This window comes from Bufo gargarizans, chromosome 7 (assembly GCF_014858855.1).
Source record: "Bufo gargarizans isolate SCDJY-AF-19 chromosome 7, ASM1485885v1, whole genome shotgun sequence".
Lineage (NCBI taxonomy): Eukaryota > Metazoa > Chordata > Amphibia > Anura > Bufonidae > Bufo > Bufo gargarizans.
The window spans coordinates 152,872,421-152,890,093 of NC_058086.1; the positions used below are offsets into that span (position 1 = coordinate 152,872,421).

The 17,673-nt window shown below is 46.0% G+C and overlaps 1 protein-coding gene across 3 annotated transcripts in view; it reads right to left on the bottom strand.

Annotated features, from left to right (window-relative positions):
• Window positions 1-2,756: 2,756 nt before the first annotated feature.
• ANKRD45 (ankyrin repeat domain 45) overlaps window positions 2,757-17,673 on the bottom strand; it is an 81,266-nt gene continuing 66,349 nt past the window's right edge. The window contains exons 4-6 of one of the 3 annotated variants that reach the window (XM_044300709.1): window positions 8,262-8,356; window positions 4,045-4,183; window positions 2,757-2,998 (exon numbers count right to left, since the gene is read on the bottom strand). In XM_044300709.1, the coding sequence (XP_044156644.1) occupies window positions 2,970-2,998; window positions 4,045-4,183; window positions 8,262-8,356 (263 nt within the window). In that variant the 3' untranslated portion in view covers window positions 2,757-2,969. The remainder of the gene's footprint in view (window positions 2,999-4,044; window positions 4,184-8,261; window positions 8,357-17,673) is intronic. The other 2 variants (XM_044300710.1, XM_044300708.1) reach the window with 2 other exon arrangements.

Genomic DNA, 17,673 nt, shown 5'->3' on the forward strand with positions numbered 1-17,673 from the left:
AGTCCTTCTACCCTTAGAGTCCAGGTCTCAGCGCTTAGTGCCTATTTCGATTCCGAATTAGCCAGCCATAGATGGATCCAAAGATTCCTTAGCTGCCAGGCTAAGACCATCTCTCAAATCAAGGTGCCTATCCTGGGACTTAAACACTGTCCTTAGGGGACTCACAGGTCCGCCTTACGAACCCTTGGACTCAAGTTCCCTGAAGCATCTTTCTCAGAAGGCGGCTTTTCTTATAGCTATAACATCAGCAAAAAGACTGAGCAAGATCCAAGCATTGTCAATAAGACAACCATATCTCACAATACAGGAGGATCGTTATTACCTTGAGTCTAGACCCGACGTTTTTGCCAAAGGTAGTAACAGACTTCCATAGAAGCCAGGAGATCATTCTTCCCTCCTTTTGTAAGAATCCTAAGAATTCTGGAGAGGAACGTTTCCATACCCTGAACGTCAAACGAACAGTACTAAAATACCTAGAGGTCACTAGAGACCTGAGGAAGGTGGACAACTTACTAGTGCTCTTTTGTGGTAAAAATAAGGGGAAGGCAGCTTCCAGATCTACCATTGCCCGATGGGTAAAACAGACTATTACGGACTGCTACAAGATCGAAGGCATCAGTTGTCCAGAGGTCATTCGGGCTCATTCCACGAGAGCCATGTCTGCCTCTTTCAGCTGAAAGGGCAGGAGCTTCCCTAGATCAAATATGCCAGGCTGCAACCTGGTCCAGTGTAAACACCTTCATTAAACATTATAGACCATTATAAAAATTCTATCCATAATAGCTGGACTAAACATTATAGACTCGACTTATCCAGGTCTTCCGACCTGGCCTTTGGTCGCAAGGTCCTACAGGCCGTTGCCCCACCCTAAGACGTATATAATCTGTTATGTCTCTCTGGGCTGTCATGGTGGTGAAGTGGAAAGCCGGAATTAGACTTACCGGTAATTCATTTTCCACAAATCCACCATGATGGCATGATATCCCACCAAAAAAAAAAAATGTATTGCAATGACTTGGTATGAGTTAATACAAAAACAAAAAAAAAACCACTTTGAGTTGTTTCACTTCTTAACCGGTGGTTGTGGCACTATAATCTGGAACTCACTGGTGAATGGTGGTGGGAGGGGTCCTTTTAAACCTATCTCTGTTCCTGCCCTACAGAGGTCAGGGGTCAATCTTTCTGGGCCGTCATGGTGGATTCGTGGATAATGAATTACCGGTAAGTCTAATTCCGGCTTTCTACTGTAAAAAAAAACATTTCCCAAACTTGGGTTTGGTTCTAAGTGGTACCTTGGAACCGAACCAGAGTTCGGGAAATGTTTTTTTTTTTTTTACAGTAGAAATTGATTTATGAAATATGCGAAGTCTTGCAAGACTTTGCGGTAATAACTTTGGCTCATTGAAGAAAATACATTCTAATACTGTACAGAGTTTGCTCTGTACAGTATTCAAAGCATTATGCAAATCGACTTTGGATGTTTAATCCAAAGTCGATTCGCTCATCCCTAGTACCCGGGAATACCCCTGTTGTCTCAGTCCAGTAAATAGCTAAACACAGATCCGCAAAAGATACGGATGACGTCCGTGTGCATTCCGTAATTAGCGGAACGGGACATCTGGCCCCTAAAGAACAGTGCTGTCCTATTATTGTCCGCAATATGTACAAGGATATGTTTTATATAAAAAAAAAAAAAACTTGTGTGTGGACCCATTGAATTGAATGGTTCTGCGTACGGTCCGCAAAAGAAGAAAGAAAAAAAACAGAATGGAAACAAAGAATACGTTTGTGCATTAGCCCTAAGGCTAGTTTCACACTAGCGTTCGGCTGTCCGCTCGTGAGCTCCGTTTGAAGGGGCTCACGAGCGGACCCGAACGCTTCCGTCCAGCCCTGATGCAGTCTGAATGGATGCGGATCCGCTCAGACTGCATCAGTCTGGCGGCGTTCAGCCTCCGCTCCGCTCAGCAGGCGGACACCTGAACGCTGCTTGCAGCGTTCGGGTGTCCGCCTGGCCGTGCGGATCCGTCCAGACTTACAATGTAAGTCAATGGGGACGGATCCGTTTGAAGATGCCACAATATGGCTCAATCTTCAAGCGGATCCGTCCCCCATTGACTTTCAATGTAAAAGTCTGGACGGATCCGCTCAGGCTAATTTGACACTTAGCTTTTTTTTGCCAATATAATGCAGACGGATCCGTTCTGAACGGAGCCTCCGTCTGCATTATTATGATCGGATCCTTTCAGAACGGATCCGATCGAACGCTAGTGTGAAAGTAGCCTAAGGTGTAGGCTTCTCAGCCTACCTCTGCCCTCCCTGTCACAATCCTTGCCCTTCACTATTGCCTATAAAAGATTTTACTTAAATGTCCCCCCTGGCATAGAACATGATAAATAAGCTGGACCTCCTGGCCACTTTCCCTGCCACTTAGGAAAAGTGGGGAAGAGCCACAAAGGGTGTGTGACAATTTGTAACCTGTTAATGCCACAAAAGTGGTGTCAATTGATTGTAAAATACATAGGCAGGGAACTTTGATAATTGCACCCCTGCTAAGAAGCCCAACTTTGCATCTTCCAGTAATCAATCTTCAGTAGATGCTGAATACAAATTCTCCTTTGCAACAGTGGTCCATAATTCTATAGTAAAGTATATTACAAAGTCTTACAACTAGTCACTACACATTAAAAAAGTGAAATGACATGGGCTATGGAGACAGCGGCTGTGCCATGCTGGTCCCATTCACTTTTATGAGAACTTGAAATGGGAATACTCTTTTATCCCTGTCAGTATTGGGTCTATTCCAGGTGGTCAAAACTTCCATAGAAAATACATACACTGCAACTTATAGATTCAAAGTTACAATTTTATATACAATGAAAAGGCAGAGGGGGATATGTACGAGATTAGTTCAGCCGTGTATAAAGGCCGTAGTTGGAGGACGATGTAGGGTGACATGAAGATCTGTGAGGTCACTGTTTAGACTTTCCAGTTTCCACACCTATGGGGAGAAAGAAAGTCATATCAATGTATAGCCTGCTCGATATAATTACTGGTTGATAGTTAACTTGGGGGATGGAAATCAACAAGACATTTCTGCCAGTGCTTTATCTCCTGGCAAAACAAAAACAATGGGCATCTGCTGATTTGAATGAAGTGGATCTGCCCATAGCTTTAACCCCAATTAGTGGAGCCAAACTGCAAGTAGACAGCCACCGCAGTCCGAAAAACCTACATGATATCAAGGATTTGGGGGGAGCTTCACACAGCCTTTTGTTGGAAAAAAAAGGTCTACTTTCTTTATTTTTTATCCAAAGACAGAAGTGGATTCAAAAGGACTTCTCCTTCCTACTAGATCCATTCATAGTTTTCGCTCAATTTTTTTTAAAAAGCTCTTGAAAGTGAAACCACTCTTAAAGGGGTATTCCAGGATTTTAATAACTGATGGACTCTCCTCAGGGAAGACATACCCTGTTCTTGGAATTAGCTTTGTCCTTGGAATTACACAGCTACGTCCACTGTGTAGTGGATAAAGCTGCAGTTACAAGCTCTGTCCATTACACAATGGATGGAGCTACTCTTCAACATCTACTTGGCGGGGGGTTGGACCCCCCACCGATTAGATATTGATGGCCTAGCATGAGGATAGGCCATCAATATTAAAATTGTGGACAACCCTATTAATGGACTCTCAAGTGGCTGCCCATACAGCAGGAACTGCCAAGATTAATCTGTTATGAGCAGCTTTAGTCTTAGAAGGCCTCATTCAGACAACTATAACATGGCTGCATTTTTAGCATCTGTACTACAGCTGCAAATCCCAGTCCAATCGCGAGTCTACTGACCCAACCCAAGAACATCTTAGGCAACTATACACTTGTCAGTTCAGATCATTAGATTCACAGTCTGGCCGGGATTTGCAGCTGAGGCCCAAGACTGGTCTACAACCTGTGGCTCTTCAGCTGTTGCAAAACTACAACTCTCAGCATGCACTGACAGCTTCCGGTTGGAGAGCACTGCACTGTAAACACTTCTGATGATCCTTACGTGGTGTACTGAGCTTTGTGAAGATGTGCTGCACAGCGTTCTCTAGTTGTTGCTTCTGATCCACAAAGTCTTGTGTTGTTGGATCCTTGGCGTTCTGCAGCCATTCATTTTTTGATTTGCAGGCGCTGACTGCTTGGTTCTGAAGGAATCAAAATGAATCTGTATTCTCAGTTTCAGAAAAGTTATAATATATAACCACATAAAAAAATGTCAGGCCCGTGATTTACACTGAAACCCCATCTTATACACACGTAAAAATGGAAATTGCAAGATCAGGAAGGAAAAGTTGTGGAATTATGGAAGTCAAAGGATCAATAGACATGTTAATGATATGCAAAATATTCAAAACAACTAAATTTATTAAGTATAGAGTATGAGCACCACATGCAGAAATACAAGCTCTTACACACCTTGGCAATGCGATCAATGAGGTTATTAAAATGTTCTGCCACACTGAATGCACTTGGGCACGCAAATCATCAAGATCCGCTGCTGACAGCACTCTTTGCAACTGCTGACCAATGACGCCTCAGATGTGCTTAAAGGAAATGTGTCACCAAAAATTTTATCTGCCAGTTAAAACCAGATTGTAATACATATTTTTTTCTAATCAGTTTTTATTTTCCGATTGCAGATTTGAATTTTTTTCTGTTTCCTGAATATGATTATGGGGGCGGCCATCTTGCCTGATCTGTTCTTAACAGCATTTATACAGCATTACTAAAATGCTTTACAGCAGCCCCATGGGCCATAGACACAATGGTCAGGAAGGGACCTCATTGACTTCTATGGGAGAGTTTTCTAGGCATGATCTGGAACCTGTGCAGATATCGTTGTACAAGGAAAGAATAGATGAGCCCAGACAATCACCTATTGTGAATGGTGGATCATGTCTTATCTATACACAGAGGTGATATCATTACAGGCAGGATTAGAATGACAGATACGCAAGCAAAGTAATGTGTACAGACTAGGAAGGGGCAGCTATTATTGGGCTTAGTGGCCAGTGCGAAAACTCGCAGGATTTCATGGTTTTTGTTTCAATATAGATATTGACATGGAAAATTATTTAAAAATATATTAACCATAAAAACATGATTTAAATAATAGTTCATTTTCTGATGACACGTTCCTTTATGGCAGACAAATTCTGAGATGCTGCAGGCCACGGTAGCACGTTAAGAACATGCAGGCTGCTCACGGTAGTACAAGCAACATGTGTCCTGTTGAAAAATGGCTGCTGGGACACATTGGAGAAATGGCCATACCACTGGTTTCACAACCAATTCTTTGCAATGCCGAGCTGTTGGTGTACCTGACATGAAGAGTAAAGGGGTCTGGCTACCATACATTATCCTACCCCACATCATAATCCTGGGAGTAGGACCGGTGTGACATGCCCTCGTGAAGATTTCTTCATAGCACTGCCCAGGTGTTCTCCAGACCAATCTCTGGTTATTACTGCATCCGAGACAAAAGTGGAACTCATGGCTGAAGAGGACAGACCTCCATTGCAGCCTCCGTTGCATTCTTGCTGTGCACCACAGTGGTGGTGTAAAGTCAATGGAACACCTGTAGCAGGACATCCGGCTCGTAGCCCAATGTCGTGCAGATGCCTTCTGATTTTTTGTTTAGACACTGTTTGCCGCCGTAGGCTTGGGATGGCATGTGATGTCCAATTTCACTTGCAGTACAGAATGGATCACTATGCTCCATTCTTCTAATCAGATGTTCCATCCATGCAGAGATTCATCCCTGTGCACCTCTTGCTGTCATTCCAGTTTGTCGTTGTTCTCCCAACCACCAGGACATCTCGGCCTAGGTGTGTAGTGATCTGCCAGAGTGATAAAAACTGGTCTCTGTTCAAGGATTCTGTCCCTCTCAGTCTTCTCCAGTGGTGATAACTGGCACATCGATGAACAGGAGGCTTTGCACAATCATCCCACACAACTTGATCCTATTTTTGAGGTTTTATGTGGCTAAAATAAACTTTGCTTAGTTTCAATCTGTCTTTTATGCCTCTCCCACATGCCACATATTCGAGCAAGGTGCTTGAAAATGTAATCATTTTAACACCGGCCACTTCCACAATTTGCACAACCGTATGGCTTGTCCTTTTTGGTGTTGCAATTTCAACGTTGAGGCATGTAAATGGCCATCAATACAGTTCATCAGTCTGACTAAAATGCATTGGCGTCTTAGTCTTTTTTGCAGTTTGGAGGCATAGACAGAAACACCACGGAAGCACTCCGTAGTGCTTCTGTGGGGTTCCGATCCGTGGTTCCGTTCCGCATTTCCGTGATTGCAGACCCATTCAAGTGAATGGGTCCGCATCCGTGATGCGGAGTGTACACGGGCCGGTGCCCATGTATTGCGGACCCGCCGTATGTACAATGTTCGTGTGCAAGAGGCCTTAGAAGGAGCCCCCTCTATGAGCCAAAGTCTACAGCGCACGGATACGGGCTGTCTGCATTAAATGACACCAAAAACCGCAGGTTTCTTGCGGTTTCTGGTGTTGACCTGATGAGGAGTGACCAAACGTTTTCAGTGTTTTGCATAAAGTAGGGGATCTATCAAGGGCAGCAACAGACGACCCTGCACTAAACTTTTTACGTCCCCTTTGCTATGCCATTTTTTTCTCGAAAAAATTGCATGTGGTTTTTCTCTGGATTCTTCCCTATAGGCCTCATGCACACGACCGTTGTTGTGTCCCGTGTTCTTTGTTCCATTTTCCGCGATTTTCTGCGGACCCATTGACTTTCAATGGGTCCGTGGAAAACTTGTCTAATGCACCGTTTGTCATCCGCGTCCGTGATCCGTGTTTCCAGTCCGTGAAAAAAATATGACCTGTCCTATCTTTTTCACGGACAACGGTTCGCAGACCCATTCAAGTCAATGGGTCCGTGAAAAAACACGGAGGTACACAAGATTGTCATCCGCGTCTGTTTTTTCCCTATCATTTGCATGGCAAACTTGACTTAGATTTTTTTTTACTTTCCTTCATGTCTGGAGATCCTCCAAAAATAAAGGAAGGCACACGGAAACAAAAACGGACACGGATCACGGAACAACGGAACCCCTTTTCATGTTCCGTGATCCATTTCCGTTTTTGTTTCCGTGTGTCCTTCCTTTATTTTTGGAGGATCACCAGACATGAAGGAAAGTAAAAAAAAAATGTAAGACAGGTTTGCCATGCAAATGATAGGAAAAAAACGGACGAGGACGCGGATCACAATCTTGTGTGCCTCCGTGTTTTTTAGCGGTCCCATTGACTTGAATGGGTCCGTGAACCGTTTTCTGCGAAAATAATAGGACAGGTTATATTTTTTTTACGGACTGGAACCACGGATCACAGACGACAAACGATGCATTAGCCGAGATTTCAACGGACCCATTGAAAGTCAATGGGTCCGCAGAAACTCACGAAAAACGGCACAACGGACACGGAATAAAACAACGGTTGTGTGCATGAGGCCATAGAGAAAGGAATGGAAAACACTTGGAAAAATGAAAAATTTTGGAAAAAATGGCACCAAACACTGACTCTAGTCTACCAGCTCTTTTTCCAGAAGCCTATAATGCTGATTGCAGCCACAGTTAAAGGGGTATTCTGTTTTTTTGAACTTATTCCCTATCCATCGCTCGGACCCCAACCAATCACGGGAACGGGGGCCCCGTACCCAATGCAATTAACAGAGTGCATGCGGCCGCTTCATTAATTTCTACGGGAATTCTGGAGATAGCCGAGGGCTGTACTCGGCTATCTCTGGAACTTCCATAGAAATGAATGGAGCAGCCACGAGCACGTGCAATCGGCCGCTCTGTTCATTTCAGGGGAGCTGCAGTGGGTACAGGCCCCGTTCTCGCGATCGGTGGGGGTCCTACCGCTGGGTAGCTAATAGCTATTCCCTCTCCTGTGGATAGGGGATAACTTCAAACAACTGGAATACCCCTTTAAGGACCTTTTACAAGAGACTGAATGACAAGGCAATTGTCAGAACTATTGTAATAGGATATGCCATCCATGTCAGATAGGTGCAGGTCCCATGTCTGGGACCTGCTCCTATCTAGACAATATGACCACCGGAAGGGAAGGCGAGCACAGTGTGCTCACTGTAGTTTCATCCTTCATATAGGCTTTACTATTGCTGTCCATTCTCAGATGACACATTAGTGCACACAGAATATCACATGGAAACCACTTCATGACCACAAACCTTGTCTTCTTTATGAAGTTTCCCATGAACTTTTTCAGGGTCTGAAATGGTCTGCTGGATAAAGCTGATGTATGATTTTAAGGCCAATCTAGCTTCTGTAAAAAAAAAAGAAAAAATAGCAAGGTTTGCAATACATAAATTAGGCTGGTTTCACACACAGCTTTTTTGGGTCAAACACCACTGCAGTTTTATGACCTAAAGCCAGAAGTAGATCCAGCATGGACCATGGACAGGCACGTGACCAACGCTGTCCATCAGTGGCCAACATTCACTTACACTGCGCACGCACAGGGGAACTAGTGCATGTGCAGAATAAGGCCTCATGCACACAAACATAGATTTAGTCCGTATTCGATCCATATTTTTTGCGGACCCATTCACTTCAAGGGGGCCTCGAGAGATGCGGACAGCACATGGGTATGTCCGTTCCGCGCCCCTGCAAATAAAATAGAACATGTCCTTTTCTTCACCGTTTTACAGACAAGGATATGACAGTTCTATAGAGGTTAGGACGTTCTGCAAAATGCGGAACGCACACAGTCAGTATCCGTGCAGACCACAAAAACAGCAATGGTTGGGTGCATGAGCCCTAAAGCTTCTGTGGGTTAAAAGTGCTCCAAAGCTCCTCTCCATCCAGAAGCCCACTACAGCTGTCCCTCAAAGGAGAAGTGCTTAGGTCCCTACATCTCATTTATTATTACTCTGTTTTTGGCTCTGGTTGATGTCTCCTACCAGAACTGTAATTTCATGAAGTTTGCCAATAGCCTGTTACAGAGCCTGTGGTTCATTCTGCTGGGATGCTCCTCATAGAATATATAGAGCCAGTTACCACCTGGAACACCGTTTATCAAACCTATCTTTGTTGCCCATATGGACCAATCAGAGCTCAGCTTTCATTTCTCCAGAGAAGTGTAAGAAATGAAAGCCCGGTTCTGATTGGTTGCTCTGGGCAACACAGTCTTGGTAAATGACTCCCCAGGTCTTGCAGATGTCTGTGACATCACAAGTAGCATATGACGCGTAACATGTCGTGTGCAGGAAACAATAGTAATAAGGGTAATGCTCGGTTTTTTAGCAATTATGTCATCCTAGATTTGCTGTAGAATTTTGAGATGTTTCAGCCACCTCCTCAGCATTCAGCAACTTGTGACCGTCCTTCATGGACTACCATTGGAAATGACTTGTTACCAGAAGAACTTGAGGAACCGTACGGGAACCATCTTTCCAACAGCCTTGATCATCTACAGTGGATATATGAGCAGATGTACCTTTATTTATCTTGCATTGCCCTCTCTATTATGTTCCTATCAGCAGCATATTATTTTACAAAGCCTCGGCCAAAGCATGACCACAAGGTGAGAAGCAGCTCATTTTTCTTTCCGAATTTTTATTTTTAGCCCCAATGCTCCTGAGAGTAAAACACGTTGGTTCCCTTAAAGGGGTTCTCTGGGATTTTTAAAAGCTCTCTGCTTTCTTCTAACTTGTGGAAGAAAGATAGTTTAGTTAGTACTTACCCACTCCCTCGCTCCGCTGCTGAATTCACACGGGCTGATGGGGTCCCGACCGGAAGTGTGCCCTTCTTTTTACAGTTGCAGCTGAACATGAAGAGAAGGGAAGAAATCTTGTCGCGACCCTGAGCCCGCAGCCTGTGTGAGTGCAGCAGGGACGGCGACATCGGCGGAGCGAGGGGTGTATTAACTATAAAAACGTAACTTCTTTACACAGGTTAGACGAAGGCATGGATTTTGTTAAAAGCCTGGAAAATGCCTTTAACAATGTTTACCAGTCTCAGATACTCCAATCAAGGGCCATAAAGTTGCCCCCATACCAGACACAGCAGGCCACCATGTTTACCCCTTGGGACCTGCTTCAGGACCTATTTACTCCTTGCTTCTGGGACCCACTCCTATATCGAGAATGGGGCCCATCTCGCACCGTCGTGAATGGAGAGGTGGCTGGGCATGCATGGCTCATTTCATTCCTTTCTATTAAAGTAAGACCGGGTTCACATCAATTTTTCGTTTTCCGATCTTCTGATCCATCAGAACAGGAAACCGAAAATAAAAACAAAACCAGATCCTCTATTTTAAGCATCCGTTACGCTCAATTATGCTCATTTTAATAAGCATAACGGATGCTTAATCAAAAGGATATATATTTTTTTCTTCTGATGATGATCAGAAGAACAGAAAACGAAATAGTATGTGACCCTACCCTAATAAAAATCGGAGAGTGCTCTTACTTGGGAAGGAATGGTGAGATGGGGCCTCATTCTCGAGACAGGAACGGGTCAAGATGTGGAACCTGCATTTATACGCATTTAGGTATATCCTGTGGCTATGCCATGCGTTTTCTGATGGAAATACCCTTTAAATACAGCAGCTATTACTTCCAACCCCTCCCCATATACATACACAAGTATATGTTGTTAATGGAGAGAGGGGCTAAGCTGCTGCCAGACACCTCTGGTACCAGCTTATATCCCAGAGGAACCAGGGATTGGCCATGTTAAAATCCCATGACATTCCTTCCTGTGACATCTGCCATCTGGTAGGTCGGTCCCAGCTGACTTTTCTGTAATAAGGTAACTCCAGCAACAGTTACATAAAACACACCAGAAAGCAGCTGCAACCAAACAGGGATGTTTATTATTATTTTTTTATTCAGTCAATTAATTTGATTGAACTGAAAAAATGAAAAGTGTTACTGGGATTTTTGCTGGTATGGAGAAAAAAAGTTACTACTGTATGTTACCATAAAAATCACTACACAGTTTATACCGTCTTACACACACAACAGGTAACATATTGTCACGGACGTATCGAGACATACGGACGTCCCCGCGACAGTAAGTGGCAGGAGATCTTTGAGACTGGCAAAACGTGGTGTGATTTGACATGTTTACCTTGTGGATCAATAGGAGTCTGTGTTGTTTCTATTATTGGCCAATGCCTTTACCTCCAGGTGTTGCTATTGTGGTCATTTAACTTTCCCTATTTATAGTTGTTTCTCTCACAATGCTGTGTGGTTTATAGCTTCAGTTGGACCTGTGGATAGCTGGTGTTTGGATCTCAGCTGAGTTCCTGGTGCTGCCATAGCTGCACAAGTGTGGCCACTGCTCTAAATACTTCTACGAAACTGCTGATGCTGCCCTAGAAAAGAATGGAGGGCGGCTCTGCATGGGTGGTGCACTCTTGTTCACTTTGGCAGCTCCAATCTAGAGATGGGTGCAGGTCCCATAGGTGGGACCCGTAGACCTATCTGACATTGGTCCAATGTTTTAGGCCAGACAACCCCTTTAAGCATGTTCTGCTATTTTCAGAACCTCCATAGAAGTTGCATGGGCAGCCACCTCTCCTTTCTCAATGTCAGTGCCCAGTAGGACCCATCGGACATTTAGGGCCTATCGGCTCTGTGGCTATTAGAGATGAGAGAATCGAAGTTGACGAAGTGCAATGCGATCTGTATTTCAGGAAAAATTTGATTTGCACCGAATCCAAATTTCCTCACGCTTCGTGTTCCTAAGATGGCTGCTGCACGTGTTAGGACACAGAGCAAGGAACTCTGGGAACAAGGGATCACCCACAATGTCATGCATGCAGCCAATCAGCACCCAGCCAGCCCTGTGATGTCACAGCCCTATAAATAGCCTCAGCATTCTTGGATTCTGCCATTTTCCAGTATACTAAGTGCAGGGAGAGATGTTAGCAGGCGCTAGGGACAGTGCTAGGAAAGACTTGAAAACTTTTATTTTGCTGTATAAAAGTTCAGGGAAAGGATAGGGAGGAATCATTCCACAATATTGAAGCAGAACAGGGTTTAGTTGGGGAGGTTACAGCCTGGGTAATGGGAACAATCCTATTACACCTTGCTGCACTGACTGCAGATCCAAATTGACATTATACAGCTCTGTAATTCCAGCAAACCGTTCTTGTTATTGGGGTGCAAGTGCTGTTTGATACAGCTATTAACAGGGTTTATTACAAGGAAATATTTATATGTCTTATTTGCCCTTGTGCGGTGCAGTTATATGTTCTAAAGAATTTTTTAGCTTGTATTAGTGGTAAAAAAAAGGGCTTATTAGCCGTTGTGTGGCGAAGTGAGAAAATTACAGCCCTTTTTGGCTTGTATTAGTGGCAAAAAAATATAAATTATTTGCAGTTCAGCAGTGCAGTTATATGTTCTAAAGCCTTTTGTGGCGTGTATTAGTGGTAAAAAGTAAGGGCCTATTTGCCGTTCAGAGGTGTATTTATATGTTCTAAAGCCTTCTTTGGCTTGTATTAGCCTTCTTTGGCCGTTGTGTGGTGAAGTGAGAAAGCTACAGACTTTTTTTAGATGTTTTAATTTCCTTTTTATATTTTTATTTAATCTAACAGTATGTCAGACAGAGAAGTGCCAGGCCCTCCACAGGAGAGTGGCAGAGGCCTAAATGTTTCTGGCGCAGGCACAGGTTGCAGCAGAGTAAGGGGGTGTGGCAGCAGGAGTCGGAGCGAGAGGCCTGAGCTCCCGGGGTCATCTAGCGGTCATGTCTTGACGAGGAACCCAGCAGCTCTTGAATAGTTGACTCAGTCATCCACTTCGTCCCATAAGACACCCAAGAGTCGGTGGGTTGGTCAGACACAACCCTTAGTTGGCATGGCCGGGAGCAGGCCCTGTTCCCTCACCTGTCCTCAACCTGCCTCTGTCCTTTTCTGTTCCCTCAGCCAGGGAAGTATTATATGCTGCGGGCTCAGCTCCATTATACAGGGAGGACAAGCTACTAGAGGACAGTAAACAGTGTACACCTCATGTGACGGCACACTGAACCTGTGGGCCGCCGATCCTGGACACTTGTGAGACCGCTCCAGCAGCAATGGTTTCCATATGCCTCACTTGGTCCTCAGTCTCTACCTTGGAGGGTATCTCTTAATCTATTACCCCCCACATTCTTGCTACACTGGGATATCTATTACAGTGGCAACTATCTGACTGACAGGAGCCATATCACTAAGCCCCGTGTCCCCTGATGATTTTTGGGGTCTTAGTTCTCTATAACAGTGGATACATTTAGATATTTTATACTATAAATTTAGATATGTTATATTAAGGAAACGCGTCGGGACACGTTGACATATCATTGGATACGTGCAGTTATATATGTGCGTCCCAGTCTCCACTATCCTTACATATTTATGATATTTACAACTCATTATACTTACAATTTTACCTGCCTTGAGTCAAAACAACCTTTCCCCTAGTCACCCGTCGTTAGGGTCACCTAGGGCTTGTTTACCAGGGTAAGGTTCCGGACGGGGCCACCCCTTGCGGGGCACGGACCCCGTGTTAGGTCACTAGGGCTAGGTCAGGCCAAGCAGGGAGGTACTAGGGTGAGTCTCTTTCCTGATACCACTCTGATACCGGACCAATTGGATATCCCTGACGCCCTTCTCCGTTTACCTTGAATACCGGCTGAAGGACCTACCTGCCATAAGTGACCTCCTCCTGCCTTAACCCACTTATATGTGGTCGCTAAGCGAGACCCAAAATAAATTGGTAAGAATTTTCCATTTTATTGTGTCTGTTTCCATCATTGGAGGCAGACAATAGGGATTACTCGGTCCCTCCACCACAGGTCTGTGTGATAACTTCCACAGGCTTTTTGGGAGGGGACGAGACCTATTTTGGTGTGCAGCACCACCTATGTTGCACGATACCGTCGTATAAACCCCCTCTATAGGGTTCTTGTCTGTCTTCTTGTTATTTGTGTTTGTAAGGGGTTTCTTATTCCCCAATTGGGGGAATGCATTTAGTAAAAGTTAAGTTTTAACACTGTCACTGCTCCCCTTTGTTTTCACATTCTATTACCTCTCTGAGCAGTACCCAGGAGATCTGCCCCCGCAGTTAAACATCCTGGTAGGACATTCTATTCTTTAAACAGCTACTGGCTAGCCAAGATGTGGAGGAGACATCCTCCGGTAGGCGGGCAAGTAGTGATGAGGAGAGTGGTGTGGAAGCTGGTGTTGCGAGCGGTCAGGCTCCTGACGCAGAGACCGTTGAGGAGGACATCAGTGACGTGCAGACAATACTCGATGATGATGATGTAGCTTATCGCACTTGGGAGCCTGGGGAATTAAGGGCTTCATCATCATCGGGAGAAGAGGGTGACAGCTTGCCCGTGAGGCAGCGGCGAAGCCAGCGAGTCACTAGTGTGGCCGGGAGTCGGCAGGGTGGCGGCAGTGGGAGGTCTGGAGCCAAACATGCCCGGGTAACCCGCTTCACAGGAGCCTACCTGCCCGGAAAGTAGTGGTGCAGGGGTTCACGGAAGCTGCAGCGGTAGCAGTCAGTCAGTGCGGAGTGTTGGGGGTTAAATCATTTACTCAGCGGTGTGGCAGTTTTTTGTTAAGCCGCCGGAGGAGATGAACATGGCCATATGTAGAATCTCTGGGCAGAAGGTGAAGCGTGGCTCCGATGTGGTGGTCCAGCCTGCCGCAGCAACCGCTGCATCACCCAATGGCACGCACCTGATTTCAGGCAGTCAAGGCTGCACTACCTCAGCCGAAGGGAGCTGTCTGTCCTTCCCATCATCTGCTGGTCCTGATGCTCCTTCTCCTCGTCAGTCATTCCGTCATCAATTGATCACCGAAGCGATTGCCAAGAGACAACAGTATGCGTGCACTCATCCAACGGCGCAGAAGCTGAATGTGCTCCTGGCCAAGTTACTGCTGCTGCAGTCCCTCCCTTTCTAAGTGGTGGACTCTGCACCTTTCAGAGAACTGATAGCTTGTGCCGAGCCGAGGTGGAGAGTCCTAAGCCGTAATTTATTTGCCAAAAAAGCAGTACCAGCCCTGCACAAATATGTAGAACAGAAGGTGGGCCAGTCCTTGAGCCTGTCGGTGTCTGCCAAAGTGAACGGCAGCGCCAACGTGTGGAGCTGTAACTACGGTCAGGGACAATATATGTCCTTTACGGCCCACTGGGTGAATGTGGTTCCTGCGCAGCCACACTAGCAACTTGGCCAGGTGACACCGCTTCTGCCTCCACGTTCTCACGCTGTTGGTCCTGCGACAATATCCGCCTCTGCCTCCTCATCCTCTACATTGTCCTCAGGCTCCACTGCAGGGACAATTCACAGTGCCCCTCCAGCATACCACATGTGCAGGGCACGGCGGTGTCACGCTGTTCTGCACCTCATTTGCCTGGGCAAACGGAGTCACACAGGGGAGGAACTGCTCCATGTCTTTCATCAAGAAATCGAATCCTGGCTTTCTCCACGATAACTCAAAATCAGAACCATGGTGACCGACAACGGGAAGAACATGGTGTCGGCGCTGCGTCAAGGAGGGCTGAGCCATGTGCCCTGCATGGCAAATGTGTTCAATCTGGTTGTCAAGCGGTTCCTGAAGTCTTCCACCCATCTGCAAGACATCCTAAAAATGGCCAGGAAGCTTTGCATGCGCTTCAGCCACTCGTACACCGCAAAGCAGCGGCAGAACGGCATCCCCTAACATAGGCTGATATGCAACATTTCCACCCGTTGGAATTCCACCCTCCATATGTTGGACAATACAGAGAAAGGCCATAAACGATTTCTTGATGATCCAAGCAGACAGGAGTACTCCCCTGTGTAACTTCGATGTCAGCCAGTGGCACCTCATGCGTTACACCTGCCGTTTGCTCAGGCCCTTTGAGGAGGCAAACGTTATTTGTCAGTCGCCAGGACTACGGGATGAACAACGTCATTCCACTGCTTTTATACATAGGTTACAGGAGAGGAGTAGCAGGAGCATCCAGAGAAGGTATAGGGCAATGAGGAAGACGAGGCAGAGGACCCAGACACACCGTGGCAGTATGCAGTGGGGATGGAGGCAGGCCTCCAAGTCACTTGCACAAATGGCCCAATGCATGCTCACTTGCTTGCTTAGTGACAGCCGAATTGTCAGCATTCGGCAGAGGGATGACTTCTGGCTTTCCACCTTGTTGGACCCTCGCTACCGGTTCAAAATGGGGGCATTTTTTACACCCGCTGAGAGGGAGGACAAACTGAACTACTATAGAGACCTCCTATGTAGTCAGTTGGCGGCTGTCTATGTGCGCCATCGTCCATCCTCTCGCAAGTCTGACCCAGCGCTCCATATGGCGACCAAAATGGTCGCCAATGCACCTTAAAATTTGCAGATGTCGACAAGACTTTTAGACGCTACAGGCCTGAGGTCAATTTGGTAATGAAATCCCAGCACAGGCGGGCAAGATGACATCATCACGCCCACCTGTGCCAGGACGCACAGCAGTGAGTTGTGGACATCTGCGTCGCACCATCCCGGGCTGTACTAGCAGTTAGTGAGCACCATCGAAAGGACACAGGCGAGTATAAGATTTTAACTTTATTTTTTATTTTTTTGTGCCAACATTACTGGCCATAAGGGGGGTACTGGGGGACATTACTGGCCATAAGGAGGGCACTGGGGGACATTACTGGCCATAAGGGGGGCACTGAGGGACATTACTAGCCATAAAGGGGGTACTGGGAGGACATTACTGACCATAAGGGGGGCACTGGGCAGACATCACTGGTCATAAGGGGACACTTGGGGACATTACTGGCCATAAGGGGGGCACTAGGGGACATTACTGGCCATAAGGGGGGCACTAGGGGGACATTACTGGCCATAAGGGGGGCACTGGAGGGACATTACTGGCCATAAGAGGGGCACTGGGGGACATTACTAGCCATAAGGGGGGCACTGGGGGGATATTATTAACCTTAAGGGGGACACTGGGGGGACATTACTGGCCGTAAGAGGGGGCACTGGGGGGACATTACTGGCTGTAAGAGGGCAGTGGGGGACATTACTTGCCATAAGGGGGCACTAGAGGAAAGTATGGGGGGAAATTACTACTGTGGAGCATATTTCTACTGTGGGGGCAGTGGGGGAGTAATTACTATGTGTGGGGAAATTACTATATAGGGGCAGTGTGGGAGAAAATTACTATGTGAGGGCAGTGAGGGGGGAAGTTACTATTGTGCGGGCAGTGTGTGGGGAATTTACTACGTTAGGGCAGTGGGGGGATTAATCTAATGTTGTATTATTATTACTGGGGGCACTCTACGTGGCATTTATAATTGCTGTAGACACTGTAGGGACATTATTTCTAATGGGGTCACAATTTTTTCTGCAGTATAGTACCTGGCGCATTGGGGAGCACCACGGGCGCAGTATTGGGAATGGCAGCAGGATGACATTGTTGGGACACCAGGATGGGGGGTTGATGGAAAAATTTTAAAATCTAACGTGTCTGTAACAAACTCTGTAGAGACGAGATACGGCTGAAAGAATTTGTCATGGAGGTCTGGGTCAAATGGAGGAGAAGAGGAAAAAGAAAGTCTACATGTCACTGGATGTAATAGGTATGTGGTGCTGTATTCTCCTATATG